Source organism: Alosa sapidissima, chromosome 12, assembly GCF_018492685.1.
Source record: "Alosa sapidissima isolate fAloSap1 chromosome 12, fAloSap1.pri, whole genome shotgun sequence".
Taxonomy (NCBI): domain Eukaryota; kingdom Metazoa; phylum Chordata; class Actinopteri; order Clupeiformes; family Clupeidae; genus Alosa; species Alosa sapidissima.
The window spans coordinates 21,654,403-21,672,379 of record NC_055968.1 but is presented as its reverse complement, the minus strand read 5'-3'; the positions used below and the strand labels follow the sequence as shown (position 1 = coordinate 21,672,379).

The window sequence follows — 17,977 nt, the reverse complement described above, 5'->3', positions numbered from 1 at the left end:
ATTGCCGCAGTGTCTCGGAGCGCACCTGGATTTGTTCTCCTCGAAGTGAGCGCTGGTCTTGATGTACCTGGACAGCTCAATCTGCATATCTCCAAACAGCGGCACAACCTGCAGTTGCTGGAATCATCATGAAAAATAGAGCCAAAGTAAGCTTGAGCAAAGAACACATGGAACACATTGTGTGTGTGTGTGTGCGTGTGTGTGTGTGTATGCAAGTGTGTGCGTGGGTGGGTGCATGTGTGAATTATGCTATTGACTGTAATTACTTGACGATTCATCCAGTTAACAACTGTTTACACCACTCACGCTCACGCTCACACTTACACTCACACTCACACAAACCTTGAAAAACTTGTCAATCTTGGTGAGGTTGATTCGCTTCTTAGCATCCAGCTTGTAGATGTTGCTGTTGCTCCCGTCCATCAGATACAAACCAAAGCCCATTACCTAGAAAAGAGCAACAGTGAAGACAACTGGCGATTTCAGACTCAAAGAACTCCGCTCTACATGCTAGAACAGGCTGTGTTAGCTTAAATCTTTGCACACTTCCAATCCAATCTCTCCACTTGTCTTTTCCCACTGACTGGTATAACTACTTCTAAACAAGACATGCTTCCAGTGAGGTTTACTGACTATAGCAGATAAGAGACCAAACCTGTACTGGGGTCAACTACAGACAAACAGACTTACCACGCAAATAAGAGACAGAGCGAGAGAGAGAGCGACACTCTGATATGAGAGCGCTCACCTTGAGGAGCATGTGCTTCTCGCTGGGGGTCAGGTACATCTTGTTCTCGTAGTAGTCAGCGCACAGGTTGACAATGTCGGCCAGGAGCTCCTCGTAGCCGTTGATGACCTCAAGCTGCTGCTGCAGAGACTGGGGCACACATGAAGGGAGTTAGCATTGCCGGTGTGGCCCGAGCAACTCACTGGGGGAGAGCATGGCAGAGGGGACAGGCTGAGGCTGATGAAGCACAGACTCCCTCCAGTCAGCAGGGAGGCCCAGGAGAAGTGGCATAAGCATAGTCTGGCTGATTAAGCTGTTAAAAGTGCAGTGTGACGCAGCAAGAAAGTGAGTGAGAGTGTTTTGTAAGATGTTAAGAACAACTCTGTTTTTCTTAAAAAAAAAACATATGGTGCCTGTTGATACACAGCAATCTGCCACTTTGTGAAGGCCTTTGTGATGTGCTGTATATGTCCTTGTCAATGCATTTAATAGTGTTAGTGGGTAGCTAATGATGTCCTGTGATGCAATGCTGTGTGTTGTGTTTACGTGCACACCTGGGTGATCTTGTTGTGATTGGCCAGGAACATGGAAAGGTTCTGCGACTCCTGGATGGACGAAGGCTCGGACATTTTCCTGAGGAACTGGGCAGCTCTGTTAGACAAAGAAAATAAAGGCTTTAGTAATAATGTCCAAACATAAAAAAAAAACCTCTGATTATTTAAAGAGAAGGGAGGATTGATGTCCTGTGATAAAAATGGGGATGGAAGATTAAGCTGAAGGCTCTGTAGAACCAATTATTATTATCGCCTTGTCACCAGGAGAGAAGAAATACTCTTTTCTGATTGGCTGGTGAAGTGGCTATTAATTCTGAATAGCAGGACACCTATGAAGTAGATCTGGTAAAAAAAAAAATGAATCACATATCAATGAGTTCCATATCAATGCTCATGGTAACTATAACAACCATAGTAGGAAGACGGTTGAGCCTGGAAGCAGGCTTCGAAACAATGGAATCAACTGTAAACAAGCGAACTGTCCATACTATAGTTGTTAGGGCCAAAGAATGATGTACGCTACAACAAACTGAACAAATAGGCTTCTTTTTAAACAGAACTGCTTGTTTCCTTTGCGTGCTATAAAGGCATGACTATTGCCTATAGGGCCAACCGGGTGATAAGTGGGATAACGGCCTTCAGGGTGTCCTGTTATTCGGATTAATGGACTTGGGCAGAGGAGTTCTCTGCCTCCCCCCTCGTCCATTAATTCCGTATAACAGGACACCTCGAAGGCCGTTATCCCTTACATGACGGACATAACAGCAAGATAATGGCCACTCATCATGAGAGTCAGACCACTTAATTTATCAGATTCAGAAAATTTAACCAGAAATAACTGTGTTCCAACACACTGACTATGCCTAAAAACAGAGCATTGTGAGCATATGACCAACTGAGTGGATGCTACATGAATACCCCAGCTAACCCCTCACCCTCCATTCAGTTGAGTAAGACTGTGAAAGAGACAAATAAAGCAAGAGAGAGAGAGAAAATTGGCTCTTCGGGCAGCCAAAAACAGGGGAAGAGAATGGAAAAAAGTAATTGAGGAGGAGATGGAAGAGGCATGTGTGTGTGTGCTGGTTTGTGTCTCTGTGTGTGTGTGTGTGTGACGGGGTGTGGGGTGTGCTGCCAGGACCAATTCTGAGGCTGTGTGATCTGTTGCCCTCACTGATGTCAGCTGGAGCGGCTCTCCGCTCTGCTCCTCACAGCCAGGGTAAGGCTGGGGATCGCACAAACCTGAAACATTGATAAGCTACCACAGCAGAAAACAACACGTCACCAGCTCCAACTTTAAACCCCCCCCCCCCCTCTCTCTCAGGATCCAACAGTTACATAAAATGCATGCGCACGCATGCACTCTGGCACAAACGTGTGTACACACACACAAACTCACACACACACAAACACACAATGATCAAAGATTGACACAATAAAACACAACAGATCACCCTGCATACACGGACCACAGACCAGCACAAAGGGCTGTAGGTGTGTGAGGGTAGAGGACAGCTGCAGACCCTACATTGGACCCTACAGGAACGCGCGCACACGCACACACACACACACGCACGCACGCACACACACACGCACACACTTGAGATTTCCAGCAGGCTTTCTCTACTCTCACAAGAAGAAGTAGAAGATATCATAAGTCTTCAGACATCGTTTCCAATCTGCAGAAGTAGGCTCACACACACATACACACACACACACACACACACACACGCACAGACACATGCACAGACACATGCACAGACACATGCACACTTGAGATTTCCAGCAGGCTTTCTCTACTCTCACAAGAAGAAGTAGAAGATATCATAAGTCTTCAGACATCGTTTCCAATCCACAGAAGTAGGCTCAGCTACAGTCATGCTTATTTTATTTCTACTGCCGTGAGCTGATGGATATGGTGTTTATCATAATAATAATACGCGCTCAGCGCTCTTTTATCTCCACTCTGCACACCTGCGACAGACGCATTAAACCCAGCGAGGGGAAACTGTGCACATACAGAGATGATGCGATATCTGACAAGGGAGCAGGGAGGGGGGATTTGGCTCCATACTGCCATCTACTGTCCGCTTGGTGAAGTGTGAGAGAGGGAGTGTAGATGCTGTGACTTGGGGGATTTCTCACAGTAGTCGTTTGACATGGCTGATCATGCTAACACAGCTTAATTGAGTCAACATACTTGACCCAATCATCCAACGTGCCCAGGGACATCTCATTATCTGGGTATCCTGGGGCTGGTCTGACTAATGGCATAATTGCATATATTGAAGGTCATGTGACTGTGACTGTGTGTGTGTATGTGTGTGTGTAAACAGATGTTTGTGTGTGAGTCAAACGGTGTGTCAAAGTCTGTCAATGTATATCTGTGTTCAAGTACGTTTGTGTGTTGTGTGTGTTGTATACCGTTTGTAAACAGATGTACAGTTGTATACTGTTCATAAACAGATGTTTGTGTGTGAGTCAAACGGTGTGTCAAAGTCTGTCAATGTATACCTGTGTTCAAGTACGTTTGTGAGTGTAGTGTGTGTTGCATACCGTTTGTAGGCGGAGTGGTCATTCTTGACACTGCACTTCATGTTCTTGAGCTCGTCCAGCACGGCGAACATGTTGATGAACTTGCCCAGCGTAAGCAGGTAGGCTTCCGACACAAAGTCCTTCCTTCGCTCTGCATGGCACAGGCGCCTAACCTCCCCACAGAAGCGGTCAATGGCTGTGCGCTGGGGGTCAAGAGGGTGGGGAGTCGTCAGATGTGTATGTGTGTGTGTGTGTGTGTGTGTGTGTGTGTGTGTGTGTGTGTGGTGTGGATGAGAACAAAAGCATCTACAAGCTGGACGCCGAGAAGCAAATCAATCTCAACAAGACTGACAAGTTTTTCAAGGTTTGTCTAATGTGTGTGTCTGTATATGTGTGTGTGGGTGGGTGTGTGGTGTGGTGTGGTGTGGTGTGGTGTGGTGTGGTGTGGTGTGGTGTGTGTGTGTGTGTGTTTTCATGTGTGTATTAAACATAAAGCTCTGAACCTGAGTAAATTCATCTTGTCAGAGGTGAGAAACCTCAGGGAAGTGAGAGTGTGTGAGTATGCTCTTCCTGCAAGAGTTACATCTTGCTGCATACACAAATGTGTTAACTGGATGTGCTCAATGTGTGTGTGAACGCTCTTGTTTCACATTTAGGCACCAGTGCATACTGAAATGTGTTCCTTTGGAAGTAAATTGTGTGAGAAAGCTCTCATTCCACAATTAAGCTTCCTTGCATACTTAAATGTGTTGCCTGGATGCACATATATAAGAATGCTCTTCTTGCATACTTAAGCACCAGTGCATGCGTCTGTGTTACCTGGAAGTACATAAAGTTCATGAGCTTGGTGACTTCGGGCTCCAGAACCTCAACGGTCTTCTCGTAGATCTCTACCCTATTGGGTTGTTCATTGCACTTGACCTGCCAGGGGGAAAGGTCAAAGGTTATGAAGCAGACTAAAATTAAGAAAAGGCTATAGTGGATGAAGACATCAAATGGTCTTATAAAGATGAATATATTATGAGCGCTTCTTTAATGTGTCAGTTCTTGAAATGGCTTCTTACAAAGAGGAAGAGAGTATGAGAATGTCTGTGAGTCCTTATTTATGAGTATGTGTGTGTGTGTGTATTTGTGTGATTTCGAAAGTGGGTGCAAAGTCTGTGCGAGTTTTGAGACATGCTGACAAATGTGTGATAGTTTGTGTGAAATGGTAAAAAGTGTAAATGTTTATGCACAACAGTGACTGTCACTATGTGAGAGTGTCCAACTGTGACCGTGTGAGCGTAGTTAGAAAAGTATGTGAACCCATGCTAAAGTTGACTAAAAAAGATGAATAAAAAAATCATTAAAATAGCTCCACATCATCACATACCCTTCACCATACCTAGAGATTGGCATGGGGTACTTTCCATAAGATCATCTCTTAATGCAAATCAAACCAGCTATTAGGCTAACTGAAATAAAAATTTGCCAATCTCTAGGTATGGTGAAGGGTATGTGATGATGTGGGGCTATTTTAGGCCAAGGGAACTTTATCAGGATGCAAAGCCTCCTGTATCCATGAAATAACTGGCCTTTAAAAATAAAAATCTGCCTGCCTCTATGGGAATTTAACATAGGGGTGTGTATACTTATTCATTCACAAAGAAAATTGGTGTCCTTAAGGTTGGATTTTTCCTCATTGTTTTAATTAAGGCATTAAGATCAATTTCCAAAAGATGATTTTTTTTTTATTCCTCCCACATACTTTTTCATGACACTGTATGTGAATATGATATGGAGACAATGGGACATGGGTCTGAGCTCACTGTAGGTGTGTGAGTCCGTGTAAATGTATGCATATCTGTCCATGTGCGTGTATGCATCTATATATGCACGTGTGTGTGTGTGTGTGTGTGTGTGTGTGTGTGTCTACCTACCTGTGGGATGGCTCTTGAGCAGCTCCTCCAGGTGTAAAGCATGACGGCATACCCCTGCCCCTCCTCCAGCATCTCATTCTAAACACACACACACACACACACACACACACACACACACACACACACAGAATCAGCCTCCTGAGCCTCTAGCAGTCTGTTCATGTTCTGTTCAGGCTTCAAGTTGTCTTAGCATACATTGTATTAATACAGCGGCCACACGTGGTACAACATGGTATTACAAGAGAGCCAGTCTGGAGTTAGTTGGTTTGCATGCATGCTTCATCTCAATAACAGGCGTTCATATTATGTTTTGGTAATCTTGGATGTGGTAATCTTTGGATGTTTTAAACAAAACCACCACATATCACCTTTAAATGTACCAATGATTTGGCAAAATGAACAGTTAAATTAACAACATGCATGAATGCATTGCACACACACACACACACACACACACACACACACACACACACAAATGCAAACAACATACACGAACAGATACACACAACCGTGCCCCAGCAGTCTCTGTGCAGTGACATGCTAAACGCTTGAGCGGGCCGGGCTCCCTCGCTCTACATTCGGAGTGCTGTTTGATCCGGGCCCGCCACCTCTTAGGTGGCAATTACCCGTCGCTAATGGAGCACAGAGCGACTCTATTCCGCCACACTAACCCCGCTAAAGCACCCATTCATCACTGGGCCTCTCTTGGAGCCCCCGCAGTCCCCTGGCCTTGGTCCTCCGCTCAGGCTGACAGGCAGGACAATGTGCCTTTTCCTCCGGCCCTCCTGATGCCATTGAAACCCCCGCGACAAGCCCCTTGGCATGGCAGCTTGTGTGCCCGGGTTCTGGTGAGCTATTGTTTGTGCTCAGGAAATGAGGTGTTTATGGACTCCCGGCCCTTAAGAGTGGGGTAAATGAACAAGTACCAGTGTGTGGTGGATCACCCCAAATCACCCAAGAGAGAAGGGTGGGGGGGGGGGGGGGGTGTGAGTGGGGGGAAAAGCTGCTGATGTCTTACCATGTTGGAGTGAACTGTGGCCTGCTCAATGTATCGCGCGATCCCAGTAACGAAGGCATTGCGGTCCTCAAAGTTGGTGTTGAAGTTGGGCTATAGGAACAAATAACACACACAGTATTAAACTAGTAGTTACATTTACAGCATCAAAGTAAAAACTAATCAGTCAAGACTGCACATTTAATAACCACAAAAGAGTGAAAATTCAGCTTTTGTCAAGTGATCTTACACTGAAAGATGCCAGTTATCCCTATCCACTTCTTTTAAGAAAGGTTGGACTAAAGCACAACAATAAAAGCCATCTGCAAACTTTGGTGAACAACTATGGCAACTATGGAGTTTCATTTGAGGGCAAGTGTTACCAGCGATTACATCAGAACAGCCTTAGTCTTTGTAACTGTAAGGTCAGCTCCAGTTGTATTTTTCATAGCTCCTAATGTTTTATGACCATAAGTTTCCCTTTTTAATTATTATTTTGTTCATTTATTTTATTTAAGTGTTTCATAAAGCACCTAGTGCATCATTATTAGAAAAGTGTTCTACAAATGAAATGATTTTGTATTGTTATAGTTGCTGATGATAACATGGCATGGGGGTGTTGGAAGTACATGGTTTAGTGACAGACCTGGAAAGGTTAACTAAACCTCCTAAAAGAGCTGTATGGCCTCATTCTTTTAGCACAACAAAGCCATAGACCTATTACAACAGGTCTATTACACCATTCACCTCTTACTGTGAGTTGACTCAGCCAGGTTTATCTCTAAAACCACGAACGTGAAACATCGCCCAGGTGTTGTGTGATTGTTACCTGGTACATGACGGAGGAGGGCAGCGGCTCAATGCATGGCTGCTGGTCAGGGAGTGGCAGCTCCTCCAGCAGGTCCACATTGGAGAGGGCATCCTCCAAGGTCACCGTGGACGCCATGGTCCTGAAACACACACAGCGGGAGGCAGTCAGGACTAAACTTCTCACACAGACATGTACATGAGGCAATAGGTACATACATACATACATACATACATACATACATATGGTCCATCAGGCACAAATTTAAGGCTGTATAGTGGGCTGTGTTTTTGAGTACAGTGCAACAACTGAACAAAAATGAGTTAAATGTTGCTCTGTGCCACTTTCTGTGTACACAGATTTAATTGTTCTGAGAGCCGGTTCACATGCATGTAAGCATACATTTTTTCAGCCATTAGAAAAAGTGAATGAGGCTATTTAGCCAGTTACAATTTATGCCAGTATTGAGCAAAATGAAAGTACAGTATGTGAGTTGCTGATGCCACATCACACACATCAACATAAAAGATCCTAATGATATCTGACTACAAATGCCATGCCCAAGGTAGATAGAAAATTGATGCAGACCTGATCCAAGTTTGATCCATGCTAGATTCAAGCCTGATTTGGGCCAAATCTGTCCTACAGTTAACTACCACCGTTTCACCAGATAAAAAGTACTCATCAAAGAAGTGTGAATTGAGAAGGCGCACAGAGGCACTGCTCCAGGCTTCAGCAGGCTACTAATGACTGACAGTGACTGCTTCGCTGCCTCACAAAAACAAAACAAAACAAAAAAAAAAGCAAAGGAAGTGTTTTTATTTTTTGCGCTTCTTGCTACCATGGTAACACAAACGGAAGGCTCATATCCTTGTAATCAAAAGTTTTCTGACCAATCCCAGCAGGGAACTGCTGCAGTCACGACTCAGAGCTTGACTTCAAGCTGCTTTGAGCTTAGCTATGGCTGACATGAAGAAGAAACTGTGCTAGTTTCAGTTGTGCACAACAGACATGAAAAATCTATCCAAGACCTTAATCAATACACTGTACATCTTATCCATTGCATGCATTAAAATTGCTATTGATATGGCTATAAACTTATACATGCTACTACCCTAAGTGTTGTCCAAATCTGACAATAAAGGAATGAAGAAATATTTCTTATAAATATAAATGAAGCAATGTTATGTAGGCTATGTGCTAAGACACATCAAATAATTTCTCTTTCAGCAGTACTGATTGTGTTTGAGTGAAGGGGAGTGTGAGACAGAGGAAGACAGAGGATGTGTTTACATGTGGGTGTGTGAATGAGATATGTTGCATATGTGAGCAAGCCGGTGTATTTAAATATAGGCCAATATGTATTACGAATGTGTGTATGAATAAGTGTGTGGTGACAAAGCACTGCTGGGCTGATTATACAAGAGCCCTCTGTTTGGCAAATGCTGATGAAGGACTTTACAGCCGCCAGCTACCATCAGCCAATAGCCATACAGATCAAAGCTGGCACACACACACACACACACACACACACACACACAGCAGCTAAACACAATGATCAAAGATTGACACAATAAAACACAACAGATCACCCTGCATACACGGACTACAGACCAGCACAAAGGGCTGTGGGTGTGTGAGGGGGTCAGTGAGGGCACAGACTGGGAGACCCTGGGGCTGTTCATGACCACTGTGGTGGCTTTGCAGCAACAGGTCTCACAAACACTGTAATACTGCGAGAATGTATCAAAGTTCATTACCAAAGCATACGAGGCTGATGACTCAGGATGGTGACCGGTGAGAATTTCTTTTGTTTGTTTTCACAGAGCAGGTTTTGAACAGGTTTAAATCCTGTTCCACATAACTATCCTACTGTGTTAATGGCCCCTCTTAGTTATTCGTCAGTGCAAAAGACCAGCTGAGCCTGATCATATAGCCCAAACCCACGGTTGTCAAACTGGGGTACGCGTACCCCCAGGGGTACGTGTACTGATTTCAGGGGGTACGCGAAAAAAGATCTAAGTTATATGCCTTTTCAAACGTTTTCTCTATCCCATGTTGGTAACTTAACTTCCGCATTTGCACTGCACATTAAAAACTTATTTTCTCCGCATTAACAAAATATTCGAGAGTGGAGACAGAGGTAAAACAGCGTTTCTCAAACTGTGGGTCGCGGAGACATGCCAGGTGGGGCGCGAACTGACGTGAAAAACAGGAGTTTTATTTATTGTATTTTTTTTATCCTTAGCCTAGGCCCAGGTAGCACCCGATGCGCAATGGACGCACTGTGTTATTCATAGGGAAGCACTCGTGTCAAGGCAGCTTAGTTAGTCCCGACCTGAATGAGATTTTGAACGAGGTTGTGAGAGTGGTGAATTTCATCAAGACCCGGCCCTTAAAAGCGTGTCTATTTTCCGCACTTTGAGAGGAGATGGGAGCTGACCAAAAGGCTGTACTGTTTCACAGCGAGGCAAGGTGGCTTTCCCGAGGTAAAGTGCTGTCGCGTGTTTGAGCTCCGAGTCGCCTCTTCTTGGAGGAAGAGCGCATGTTTGAATCTGCAAGCACATTCACTAATGAACATTTCTTGACGAAGCTGGCCTATCTTAGCGATATATTTGGAAAGCTCAATGAGTTAAATCTCCAGTTACAAGGCAAAGACAAGCACCTAGCAGATAAGATCACTGCATTCAACAAGACGATTGTGTGTGAGATTAGGTGCAGATCTATTTAAAATCATTATATTCAGCACATTTGTAGGCCTATCATATGTTGACTTTTGTAGATGAGATTTAAATTGTAGATGAGATGTAAATGAGATTTGTATCATATGTTTAGGATCCTATTCACTATTCTCGACAAAATTGATAAAAATAAATATTAATAAAACAATTTTTAAAAAACTTGTTAATAATTGGTGGTGTTGGGGGTACTCCGGAAGATCATAATGTCTCAGGGGGTACATGCCTGTTAAAAGTTTGGGAACCACTGGCCTAAACTGTCATGTGGAGGTTGACCAATTAATCAGTCGGCAGATCAGGACGATTTTTGCCATTTTTTTATAATAACATCTGCCAACACTTGAGCATATTAAGCCGATTAACAGGCAGGCACATGTAATTTTAGAATAAAACATATTCCAACAGACAGCCCCCCCAACAATAAATAAAAAAAATAACAAATAAAAAAGTTTATCATTATATCAGCATTATATCAGTATCAGCCATCAAAAAAAACCCATATTGGTTGACATCTGCTGCCATCACTACTCGACATCGGCTCGACAACATTCCAAATAAAAGCACAGAGATGTTTAATAAATTAAATTTCTTTCGTTGGGGCAATGGTCAGTTTCTGGTATTAGGGTGAGAACCACCATAGCTCTATATAACCATAACCATAATTTTTTGAACATGACATCACGAGATCAAGATTTATTTTTATATTTGAATGTCAACTATGTGTCCTCTGGGCACTCAAGTCCACATAAGACCAGTCTTTGCCAATCTGATGTGATGCAAAAAATATCATTCAACTGAAATATCTTCCCTCAAACCCTAGTCTGTCTCTTTAACAACAACAAAAAGACTCCACAACAAAACAGAGTGGCCACAGCATGACACTTAATTTAGCTCCATTTTGTTTTCTCGTTGCAACATACCCATCTCTACAGTTAGAGCCCTTCCTTAAAGCATCACTGCAGCCTTGCGGAGTGAACACTACATTCAAAGCCTGTCTGTCAAAATTGAATTTGGCACCGAGGAGCTCTTTCACAGTCAAAGCAAAGACGACGGAGACAGACTGACAGCACAGAGCTGCTTTATCAGACTCAACAGATGCAGACTGTGCCCTCTTACACAGCTGCATGGCACATGCCCATGGCGGCCAGGCACAAGAGGCCTACACACACGGTGGAGCCCAGCGCAGAGCGTTTGACGCTGAGCAAGATGTTTGATTGCCAAAGGCGGGATATTGGTTTGTGTGCAAGAGCCGGAAAAAAGAAATGACTTGAGGGAGCTTCTGTGAAATATAAATATAAAATCCAATACAAGTTATTCAAACTTTATTTTATGTTCTTAAAGTACAGAATGTTATTTGTGTTTGAGTGAGGGCCACATAAACCCCTGCATGCCTCAGACCCACAGCAGGATGCATGGGCCGGCAGTGGAAGCCCTGCCTCACACTACTGGATTAACATGCCCTCTTGAAGCAAGCAAAATTGAGGAACAGGTTACTGTTTAAGTGAAGGAAGACTTGCTTACAGCCAAAGATTTGAGAGTGTAGAGCTCTAGAATATTTGCTTAAACCCACTGCAGGTTTCAGCCTTGAGTCTTAGCAGAACTCACAGAGGATAGTGGCCGGAAGTCAGTGTCTTGTGATGTCCAGACCCACACGGGAAGCATGCGTTTTAGCCAGCACTTAAAAATGAACGCGTTTCTCTTTTTCTACTTAGAGTTTCTAGACCCAAGTCTAAGTCTAAAATATAAGGAAACTAGTCAGCACTGGCAGCAAACTGAGACAGAGGAGTAATACAAAATTGAGAAATGGAGAAAGACAGGGTAAGAGAAATGCAAGCATAAGAGAGAGGACAGAGAGAGAGAAGTACGCAAACAGAGCACCACTGGGATAACCACCGTGGTCAAGGCATTAGCCTTCCACTGAGCCACCAATGCACAGTCCCAGACAGAGGTGACACATTTTTGGAACATTCACAGTTAGGCCTAAATCACAAACATATTACATCTAATGAACATTCTACATCTATTACATCTACCTGCATTACATCTAACAGGGCAGCCACAAAGGGCACGCAACTGAAGCGTTCTAGTGTAGCTAATTCCATTGATTCTAGTGGAAGCTAATTGTTGCAGCAGACGCAACGCGAACAGAACGCTTCAGTTACGCGCCTGGTGTAACTTCCCTGTAAGGTTAAACGAGTAGGTAGGCTCCACACAAATGCAATAGCGGTATTTTCTAAATACTAATTAGGCCTATATGAGGAACTACTTCAGCAGAGATTGCATAGTCTTGACTGACACTGCCCATGTGAGAAAGTGTATGGCAAGTTTTAAATTAATCATTGACCAGAAAGGTCAACTGGACATGAAACACATTGCTCTTCCCTGGCCCTAGGTTCCCTCTCCAGGGTGAAGGAGGAAGCTCTGTTCAAGACCAAAACACACAGCTCTTAATTCACTTCCCCTTTAGAACGGACTGAAAGTCTGTGCTGAAGTAACAGACCAAGAACGACAGCAGCTGATAGAAAAAGCGCTCGGACAGGAATAAACTCTAGCACAGAAGCACTAAAACTATTCTCTACCTTAGGAGAGAATACCAGTAAGTCTGTCAGATGCAGAGCACGCAATGGTGTGTGGCGCAACCCGGGGTGTACGGAATCTCTGCCAGAGAGAATCCCTTGTGGTATGGAGTAAGGAGTAGGAATTCATTCCTTCAGGCTTGCAGGTCTGGTCATGTCTGGCCAATTCCATACAAAGCCACGGCATTACTCATCAACCTGCCATCACTGTGCTGCATAGGCCTCGGTCACACAACTGGAATAGGTTTTTTTAAAGAGGATACATATACACACAGCGCTGAAAGGGCCTAGGAGCTGGGCAAATGACTTTAGAGGAACATTGTTCCATTTCAAAGAAATGGAAGCTTCAAAGGAAAAGGACCAATTTACTGTTGCAAAAGAATGACATCTCTACTGAAGCGCTACAAGATAATCTGGGCTTGGATTATTTTGTAGTCAACATCTTTATTTCCACAGGCCAACATCTACTACATCAACATCTACTACTTGTAACTGACTCTTGCAAAACATGCACTCTTGCAATACAAAAACACCTTGAGCAGAGTAATTATCAACTTCCTAAACACATGAAGAACTGAAAACTAACATGAGACTATTCGGGGGGAGGGGGGTCCACCACCACCTCAAAACCAAAACAATATCTAATCTTATGGGTCTATTGTACACTTAAACAGCCATGAATGAGCCTTGGATCACAAGGGGGGGGGGGGGGGTCACTCAAACACAAGGCATCAGCGGGCTTAGTCTTATAAATAGAGGATAGTCTCCGGATTCAGATAATCCCCCTCGCCTTCCCCACTGAGACAAATTGCCCTGTAGACAAAGCAGCCAGTTTGGGAGCAAGCCAGTGTAACCTCATTAATCCAACCTCTGCCATGTCAAGAACATGAGGCACACTGCTCCCTTAATAGGCTGACACACCAGGACTAAAAACACTGAGGGCCTACCTTCAGATCATAAAGCACTGGCCCTTACTAGGCTCTCTGGAGACACAAGAAAGAGGTAGGCCTATTTGTGTAGCAGGCAAAAGACATTACAACAGCACAACATGGGATTGACGACTGTGACAGCTAGGGAAAAGGTTGTTTGAGGGCTTTGAGAGGAAACAGAGTGGGGGAGTAACGTGTGTGTGTGACCTTGCCTTGCCTGGCATGGTGTGCTGTGTTCTTTCCTGACCGGCAGGAGAGATAACGCTGAGCCTGTGCGCGCTTACTGCTTACACTTTTCCCAACCTCCACTGCTACCACCCCCACCATATAAGTCACTCTCCATACTCATACTCATACAGACACACACACACACACACACACACACACACACACACACACACACACAACCCTACCTGAGCCAAGCAAACCAATGTTACACCCTGGCACCTAAGACAAACAAAACATATCGTGCCCAACATATGAAGGATATTGGTCTAATGCAATCACGTCCATCAGTCTCTCTTTGTTCAGCTGCAACTATCCCCAAACCATGAGTAGCCACTGCATATATGCATATATGTATTCTGCAATATATGATGAGTATATTGGATTTAATACCAGGTGACAAAAACAATCATCAGCAGATGAATGCCAGTTGGGTTATAGATGACTGGTCGCATAAATAGACAGTGTGCCTCACAAGACTGCATACGCTTATAGACCCTTTCAACAATAAAAACAAAAACAATGCTTGAACGTTCTATTTGGTTCCCAATCTACTTCCTCTGTATTAAGATAACATATGGAATGTTAAAACGGAAGCCTTGTGGGGCCAACTATGATGCTGATAATGGAACTCTCTTGAAAGGGTCTATACACACAAACACACACATCACAGCAAACTACAGACATGGGAGAAGCATCCAATCCATTGCAGTCTATGCTTGATGACAGAGGAAAACGTGATGGGTTTCCCAATCCTAACTGAAATGTCTTCTTATACTAGGCCTAACTTTCATCATATTGATTCATCTTCCACCAGAAACAAATGAGAGGCAGTATAAAATAAGCGCGAATAGACATGGAATGGAATAGTCCAAACACACCTCACCAAGTCGTATTGACATTCTTATCTTACTCCTGCTATGCACACACAAACACACACATCAAAGCATAACTTCCTGGAGTGGCAAGCTGATGGAGTATGGCTTTTTGACCCCTTCATTCTCTGCCTCCTCCATGGACCTCATTTCAGTGCTCTCCAGGTGATGCACACTTCTAACAATCGAGTACATCAAGAGGCAGAACCATACCGAAGACAATGCCACTCTAGCTCAAGACACAGAGGGAAAAATACAGCAACACACTGACACCCTTTTTTTTAAAAGTGATGCTCACTGGTCACCTGTAAAGCCCTGCAATTCATTTAATTTCACAGGAGGTGTCCTTGGAAGCCCTTGATGCAGGCCTTCTGATCTAAGGAGAATGGTACTTATGACATGTATTCACTCATTGCTTTCTTTCTCAGCATCCCACCCACCGATATCTCCATTCTTCCTGCTGGGATTGTCATAAAAGCAAGCCAGCGTAACCTTGTTAATCCAACCTCCAATGTCAAGAATATGTGGCACACTTTTCCCTTAACAGGCATCAATCTGGCAAACCATCCTGCTGACAAGATGGACTGGCTTGGTATAAGCAGTCCACATCAATAAGAGCAGTGGTGGCTAGAAGGGCTAAAGGCTAAAACTCTGATACCTGAATACCTACAATTAATGATTTCCACCTCATTGGCCTGCTCTGTGCTCCCTGACACACTGAATAAACTTTTTTTTTTTCAGATAGGCATTTGTTTGAGGGGATAGAATGGACAGTTTCCAACAGGCCTACTTGTTAAGAAGTTGTGTTATCAGTGTTCAGTAATATGGGCACTATTTTCATCATTTGAAAACAACCTGTGTTTAAGGACGTATCTTGTTTGTGTCTAGCACACGCATAAGCTCATAACCTCTTTGGCCACTTGGACTCGGTTTGTGTGAAATACGGCAACTTAGGTAAGTTAATGGTCATCATAAGTAGAATTACAGTATCATAAGAAAAGTCAGCTTTTCAGGGTTTTTTTCCGGAGAATACGCCCAACCGCGCATTACACTACCACACCACAGAGAGGAAATCTCTACAGGAAACTGAAACTTAAATTATTTTTGGCTTCTCTTATAGGGACCCCTTACAAAGCATTAAGGGTGTTTGTAGCCTACGGCCGAACCACCGCTTTGGGTATATCCTTACCAACCCCACTCAATATTTTCAGTGGAAAGGTTTTATCACAAATAACTGAAAATGAAGTTTCAAACGGTCTCATGAGCCTAGGTGTCAGATGTAAACAAATACAGTACACAACACTGACTATGTTGCTGATAATATTGCTATGGATATGACGCACAGAGCCTCTACCCACTAAAGGAAAAGGCCTCTACCTACTATAGGAAAATGGGTGAGTTGGACATGGGTGAGTTGAATCATCACATTTTACCCAAACCCAGTGCACTGCCTGTGAACTGCCCTGAAAAACACAAAATCAGAGTAGGAACTCTGATTACTAAGGGCACACACCCACACCTCCGCCCATGTCTGGCCCCCAAGAGGGTATTCAGAAAGCCCATCTTATGAATCAGCCTGACCTTGGCTTTCATGACAGTGTGGTCAAAAGAGAGACGGGCCTTAATCTGTTTGGGTGGTGAGAGAGGATATAGCTAATTCTGAGCCACAGCAGGGTGTGTCTAGTCTGTATCGCACAACACACAGCACCCACACACAACATGCTCCAAAACCTTGAGCACAGCTGTCACGGTCCCTAATCCATCCGTTTTCGCCGTTTTGAACCACAGCTGTTGATTATGGCTCACATGAGCAAGCAAATACACACAGTTCCTCTTTCAAGACAAGGACAAGACGGGGACAAGATTTTGGTCTAATCATTCAGAACTTCATGAATGTGAAATGTGAATGTGAATTTCGTTTAGTCCACGATGTAAAAGTTAAAGACAGCACGGGAAATCGCTAGTTTGTGAAAATTAGGTGACTCCTGTCGAGTTCCAAAGTCAGACAACTTGCATCTCATTCAAACTGTGTCATAGGCTGCCTGGGGAGAAAAGTCAAACTGTGAGGTATTTTGGACTGAGCCTGGAGACCGGAGATTCCACAAGGAATAATGTACTGTGGGTCGAATATAAATGCCTTTTAGGTCACATAAATACTAATGAGAAACTAAATATTAGCCTATAGAAAACTGCAAAATATGATTCGGAAATGTCCACTTTCAACAATAGTAGCCAGTAATTCATTCCAGCTATGAGGGAAAATCCGAGATATTTTCTAGCTTCAACATGATCAGTCGTTATGAACTGATTTAAATACAATAACGCTGAAAATATGTGGCCAGAAATGTTACTCCTCTTGTCCTGGGGTTTACCCAGAGGTAATAATTACGCCCGGGCGAGGAAGCTTGCTAGCCGTAACCGTTTGAGGATATTTTTAAAAACAATCAACATTTTATTTTCCAATTTATCCATCAACAATTAGTTTAATTGATATGTACGTGAACCTGGGTTTGAAGAATGGGTTTGCGTACTCCAGTTAAGGTGAGGCGGGGCAATATTCCATAATCCATGTTTTTTTCTTACTCTGTGGCTAAACCTTTGCAGATTAGTCACACACGAGCTAGCACAGGCCCAAGAGTAAAGTTAGGTGAAATTAGTGTTACTTCACTGATATTTTCTTCAAACTTCGCCTTTTACAGTCAAGCATTTAGTTATTTCTTGCTCAAAACGAATGCCGTTCGATAGTATTAACAACATTAAGGCTATATTTGACATTATCCAACATAAAATGAGATCTGACACGTAAAATGAAACAAACTTTCGGCAGCTCAGGATACCTATCCCAGCTAGCACAGCTGACTTCGTAAAAAAGTACCCACCCTTTCTTCTTTTCCAAGGAAAATGGTCCGTTCAGTCGGCTTACAAACCCATTTACCGACTGTTTTTTGAGTTTAGATGTATTTCACTACATCCGCATGTTCTTCTTGTCAAAGTCGAACTTTTCCAAAGAGCTGCAAAAACTTTTCTTAGCTGCGGTGGAATCTCGCCTCTCGCCGATGTTATCGCAGGCAGGCGGGGAAGTCGAACTGGGAGTTCCTGC

At 43.6% G+C, this 17,977-nt stretch overlaps 1 protein-coding gene across 1 annotated transcript in view; it reads right to left on the bottom strand.

Moving 5' to 3' along the window:
- cyfip1 (cytoplasmic FMR1 interacting protein 1) overlaps positions 1 to 17,971 on the bottom strand; it is a 54,628-nt gene extending 36,657 nt beyond the window's left edge. The window contains exons 1-10 of the mRNA XM_042057156.1: positions 17,757 to 17,971; positions 7,556 to 7,676; positions 6,751 to 6,840; positions 5,733 to 5,810; positions 4,633 to 4,734; positions 3,835 to 4,016; positions 1,282 to 1,378; positions 749 to 877; positions 343 to 447; positions 26 to 117 (exon numbers count right to left, since the gene is read on the bottom strand). Coding sequence (XP_041913090.1) covers positions 26 to 117; positions 343 to 447; positions 749 to 877; positions 1,282 to 1,378; positions 3,835 to 4,016; positions 4,633 to 4,734; positions 5,733 to 5,810; positions 6,751 to 6,840; positions 7,556 to 7,672 — 992 coding nt within the window. The 5' untranslated portion in view covers positions 7,673 to 7,676; positions 17,757 to 17,971. The remainder of the gene's footprint in view (positions 1 to 25; positions 118 to 342; positions 448 to 748; positions 878 to 1,281; positions 1,379 to 3,834; positions 4,017 to 4,632; positions 4,735 to 5,732; positions 5,811 to 6,750; positions 6,841 to 7,555; positions 7,677 to 17,756) is intronic.
- Positions 17,972 to 17,977: the final 6 nt, after the last annotated feature.